Source organism: Cyprinus carpio, chromosome B7 (genome assembly GCF_018340385.1).
Source record: "Cyprinus carpio isolate SPL01 chromosome B7, ASM1834038v1, whole genome shotgun sequence".
NCBI lineage: Eukaryota > Metazoa > Chordata > Actinopteri > Cypriniformes > Cyprinidae > Cyprinus > Cyprinus carpio.
The window spans coordinates 44,252,429-44,258,003 of NC_056603.1; the positions used below are offsets into that span (position 1 = coordinate 44,252,429).

At 35.4% G+C, this 5,575-nt stretch overlaps 1 protein-coding gene across 1 annotated transcript; it reads left to right on the forward strand.

The window, feature by feature from the left end:
• Positions 1–2,855: 2,855 nt before the first annotated feature.
• LOC109078056 (zinc finger protein RFP-like) lies at positions 2,856–5,062 on the forward strand. The gene is made up of 4 exons (XM_042726860.1): positions 2,856–3,172; positions 3,258–3,399; positions 4,527–4,553; positions 4,653–5,062. Exons 1-4 carry the CDS (start codon positions 3,038–3,040, stop codon positions 5,060–5,062), a joined length of 714 nt encoding a protein of 237 aa, XP_042582794.1. The 5' UTR covers positions 2,856–3,037.
• The last annotated feature ends 513 nt before the right edge of the window (positions 5,063–5,575 follow it).

Below are 5,575 nucleotides of genomic sequence, written 5' to 3' on the forward strand. Positions count from 1 at the left end.
ACACAGTGCACACAATTTACTCCCGATTTCTCTCAGCATGGGAACAGTAGAGCTGTCAGTCAATAAATGGGAAAGCAAAGTAACTGTTACTTATTTGAAAAAGTAACTCAGGTAAATGTAAATTTCTTGTAAATTAAAAAACAATGAGTTACTTTAGTAGTTATTTAAAAAAAAAAAAAAAAGTAATCTGCTTACGTAATTCACATTACTTGTAAACCTCAAGACTGCTGGCTGACTGCTGAAGTTTTGAGTTAGTGCCACCTAGTGGTTGAATGTAATGTTTTTTGAATGGTTTTGTGATAGTTTTGTGAATTTTGTCCTATAACCAATAAATCTATTTGTCCAATAAACCTCAGTTCATTGGATCCTACAGAATCCAGCGGTATACATTTTGCTGTCTGTCATCTTGCATCAGCTAAAAAACAAACAAACAAACAAAAAAAAAATACTCCTTTAAGATTGTTTGTCCGATCTTCACCACATTCAACGGATCATCATCAGATAAAATATTTTTGATAACTCCAACTGTTTTAATGTGACTCATAGTCAAATTTGCTATAGTGGAGCTGCACAGTGTTTTGGTAACAGTCTTGGTAACACTTCGGCCTATTGCATTGAAACTTGATTGATAAAATCACGACCATGCTCTGATGCTCTCTGTCATGCTTGATTAGCTCCTCACTTTGCCTCTTTTGTGCTTGGCCCATAATTGCTGTTTCAGCTGTAGTTATTGTTGTTGATGTTGTTGCAGCTCTTCATTCCACTCTCAAGTTTACTAGCCGACACAACCACAATGATTACACCCGTGGACATCTCTCGCCACCTTCAGTGCCCCATGTGCAAAAACCTGCTGACAGATCCAGTCTCCACCACCTGTGCGACACACCTTCTGCAAGGACTGTCTGGACAAGCACATCAGCAGGTCCGATTCGCAGTGCCCTCTCTGCCAGGAGCCCGTGACCACCAAACCCTCCGTCAACAAAGCCATCAAAGCCCTGCTGCAAGAGTTTCACCAGACTCACCTACCCAACCTAGACCTCTTCTGTGGAGAAAGAGACGCGATTCCATGTGACGTCTGTGATGAACATCTCACGTTTAAAGCTGTGAAGTCCTGCCTGATCTGTTCGCTCTCCTTCTGCGATGAGCACCTGAAGCCTCACCAGTCTATGGCGAGATTCAGGGGCCATAAGCTGGTGAGTCCTGTAAAGAAGCTGGATCAGAGAGCATGCAATACACACGGCAGACCACTGGAGCTCTACTGCAGATGTGATGAGCGCTGCATCTGTACCTTGTGTGTGAAGACGGGTGGAGACGTGATACCTGTGGAGGCCGAGAGAGACAGGAGACAGGTGAGAACATACAGCTGTCGGGAAACAACACAGATCAGTCTTCTCACCTGAGCTGGTGTGAAAAAAACAATTCACTTAAGAAATTTAATAAATAATAATAATTAAAATAATATATATATATATATATATATATATATATATATATATATATATATATATATATATATATATATATATCAGTGCATTTAAATTTGTCAGATGCTTTTATCCAAATCATAAAATAATCTAAAAAAAGAGAAAACAATGTAATTGTACTTGTTTTTTGTTTTTGTTTTTTTGGCAAGAACTATAATGCTATATCCATAATGCTATAATAACACTGATTCCAGGTATACAATCTGTAACTTCTGTAAATATCTGGTTCTGTTTTTTTTGTTTGTTTTTTTTTTTGGATGCAGTTTTCAGCCTGGTTAATTTCTGACACAGATTGTATATGAATTATGTACTCAGAAAGCTTGGCGTGTGTCTGTGTGTGTTTATACAGGCTGTGCAGCAAAACACTATTGAAGTGATGGAAAAGATGAACAATCAGAGGGTAGACAAACTTAAGGAGCTTGAGGAATCTTCTGCAAAAAATACCAGGTACATACAGTACAAAATATGCAAATATAAATCAGACAAGCAGTTTGGAAAATGGATGAATCTAGTTTTCCACAAAAAACAAGGAAAAGACAATGAGCTGATTACAATGCAAACCCCGCCTCATTCAGCAAACTACATTAGATAAAGACAAGAGCCAAACACAGCATGACACATTTATGTAATCATAGCAGGGTAGGGATCAAAGGATGTTTTATTCTTTGAGAGATCTATACATCAGCAGATGTTTGTGAAGAAGAATGCGCAAAGATTGTGCAAAGATGTCTCACAAAGACAGACCTCTGAGTTTGAGCTGACCAGATATGTTTTATCAGAATATACTAGCCTTTCTACTTCAAAATGTCATGTTTAATTAATTAATAATTGTGTTACTTGCTATTTCTTTGTAATTGATTTTGAAATTTACTGTTTGCATTTTATTTTACATTTTAAGTGCATCATTTTATTTTATTTAATTTGTATTTTATATTATTGGGTTTTTGTCAATTTTATTTGTTATATTGCCAAGGCAACATTTCTGATTTTAATTTAAGTTACTTGCTGTTTCTTTTAATTCATTTTGAAATGTAGTAGTCATTCTGGAGTAATAAGTACTAATGATTATTGCAGTATTCATACATTTATATTTAGCCTATTTTTCAGTTTAATTTAAATTTTATTTATTTTTTTCATTTTGCTTTTATTATTATTATTATTATTAAATAGCTCTAATTATTATTATTTTTTAATTTCATTTTTACTTTTAGGCATTTTAGCATTCAAATTAATTATATATTAAATAATGATTATGATTACATTTTTCATATTATATTTTATTTTATTTTGGCTTGATCTAATTTTCAAAGATAATTTTTGCTTCAGATTTAGTTTTAATAACAACACTAGCCCAGACTCAAAGAAATGATGTACAGCAAGCCCATCCGATAAGAGTTTTCAAGACCAAGAATATGCATTTTATTTTTGTCCAACATGTGTCCACTGCTCACAGGCTCTGCTAGAGAAGGAGCAGCAGGAGATACAGGAGGTGTTTGCTGCACTGATGGAGGCACTGAGGAAAACAGAGCAGGTGCTGCTCGCTCCTCTGGAGGATGGGAGGAAGTGTTTTGGAGAAAGAGATGGACGAGAAGACGCAACAAATACAAAAAGACATTCTCAAGTACAAGGAGGCCATCGAGTCTTTGAATCGCACCAAGAATGAGGAAGACGACATCCTCTTCATCCAGGTTAGTCAAACTTGACTAACAATTTAAGAAGTAAAACTTATAGTATATTTACTAAATGTTTAATATGTGTTTTGGTCTTTCTTAGTCCTATCCGTCTGTGCCAGCTGAGTTCTCAGATGACTGGACACTTTCCATTGACACTGAGTTAAACTTTGGCACAATGAGAAACACAAAGGCAGAGTTAATGGATGAGATTGAGACGCATCTGAAGAAACTCTGCGCTGTTGGTGAGAGATTATGTCTGAGAGTTGGGATGCAATTGCTCATAAATAGGATTTGGATAGGCTTATTTGAACTTGTACTAGACTCACTGTAAAAAAATGAAAACCTCTCCAACTCTTCAATTTCTAGTGACTGTTTACATCTAAATTTTTGAATTGGCCTAATTACAGTTATTAATTTACTTTTATTTTTGTTTATTTTTGCATTTTTATTTATTTAGTTGTGATCACTAATTCACACAAATTCAGTTTGGCCAGTTGAAAATTTAGATGTGATTAGTCAATATAAAAATTTGAGTTGGAGAGGTCTGATTTATTTATTTATTTTTTTAGTTTGATGTTTGTTTGCCCTTATGAAAAAGAAGTAGGCTACACTTCAGCATACTTTAGAGAGAGTACTTATTATGGAAATAATATATTTTAAAAGAACATACTTAATGGTTTTTAGACACTTTTACTGCATGTTAAATGCAATTAAATTAAATGTATATTTAAATGTAATTTTGTTGAACTTATAGTGTTTTTGACCCACTTAAGTAGGACTTAAGTACATCTTCATATGTAATTTCATAATTACACTTACTGTCTTTGAAATAAGTACTGCTGAATGTACTGAAGCATTTATGATACAGTAAAATATACTTTAATGCAATTTCTTTTGAAACATCAAAATGTATTTTAAAGTAAAAGTTTTAATTTGACATTATTACAAAGGTCACTTTTTAAAAGTGTACTTGAGTGTTAAGAAACGGTCATGAAAGTGTCTCTTTTTAAGTCACTTAAGTAGACTTTTATTCTATTAATATTATATTATCTGCGAGTACAATTTTAAAATATACTTTTGTGGTTTAAAGTGCATATTCAAAACAATTAAGTGCACTTAATTATGTGCACAGGCATGAATGGCACCTGAGATCTTGTTGTGTTGAAGAGGAGATGTGGATATGATGCTATCTGTTGTATAATTTAATGTAGGCTACTTTACAGTAACATTGAAGAATCACTGTCTATGAATATGGCTACTGAACAGTATCAAGGTGTTTTATGGTCCAGACAGTCTCACACTAGTAAATTTGATTTGTAAATTTGTTCACTATATGTTTTTTTTTTTTTATTTTTTTATTTTTTTACAGAAATTAGAAGGATTCACAGCTTCTCAGGTATGTGTAGGAACATAGAAGTCTTTGAGCTAGGGTTTCTCGTTGCATGTTTACAAATCTCTCAGGCATTCAGTAACTGAGAATCTGGTCTTTGTGCAGTAAATGTGACTCTGGATGCTAAGAAAGCACATTCATACTTAAAGGTGTCTCAAGACGGTAAAGAGGTGCGTGACACCAGAGCAGGGCATGACATCCCGTGTGGCCCGCAACAGTTCAACCTGGCCGGAGGAGTCCTGGGAAAACCTGACATCACTTCTGGAAGAGCTTTCTGGGTGGTGGAGGTGGGGAATAATGTGGGCTTGGAGCTGGGGGTGATGAGGGACGGAGGGAAACGGGAGGGCTATGTGTCCTACAAACCCAGCAAGAGTTATTGGGCCATCATGCTCTGTGCTCCAAAACATGTACAGAGCTTTAGAAGACCCTCCAGTCCAGCTCCATCTGGAGACCAAACCGCGGGAAGCTGGGAGTGTTTGTGGACTGTGAGGAGGCTCTGGTCCTCCCTTCTATGATATGGAGGCTCTGTCCCCACATATTTACTCGTTCACTCACTGCAGCTGTTAAAAGAGCCATCCGTCCGTTCTTCAATCCTCATCCCAACGAAGATGGATCCAACTCAAGCCCATTGGTCATTTGTCCTCTCAATCAAACCGACATCTCTGTGTGAAAGCAAGGCCTGATTTTATGAGTTTGAAACTATGAGGTGTGAGGATATTAGTATCCAGTGAGATCGACATGATTCCCTTTTGTTTGTGTCTTTGTTTTCTTCTTTGGTGTGATATTCTCTTGTACTTTTGAGTGGATTAAAAAGCAAAACTAATTTTGAGGTGAAGATTATAACTGTGAAACGGCAATAAAACTATTAAACTATTACACAATAAAACTAGTATTATGTTTTTAAACATGGAAAAACAGGTTGTGTGTTATTTGATAAGACAGAAAAAAAAAAAGTCACATTGGGAAATAGTATTACAAATTAAAATCTGTATTCTATTGTAATATACTTTTAAATGCTATAATGCATG

Excerpts from the sequence above, each read along its gene's own strand:
- LOC109078056 (XM_042726860.1), top strand. The coding sequence starts at position 3,038 with ATGGGAGGAAGTGTTTTGGAGAAAGAGATGGACGAGAAGACGCAACAA. Across the intron at positions 3,173-3,257 it reads ACGACATCCTCTTCATCCAG|TCCTATCCGTCTGTGCCAGC; the intron begins GTTAGTCAAACT and ends GGTCTTTCTTAG. Across the intron at positions 3,400-4,526 it reads GAAGAAACTCTGCGCTGTTG|AAATTAGAAGGATTCACAGC; the intron begins GTGAGAGATTAT and ends ATTTTTTTACAG.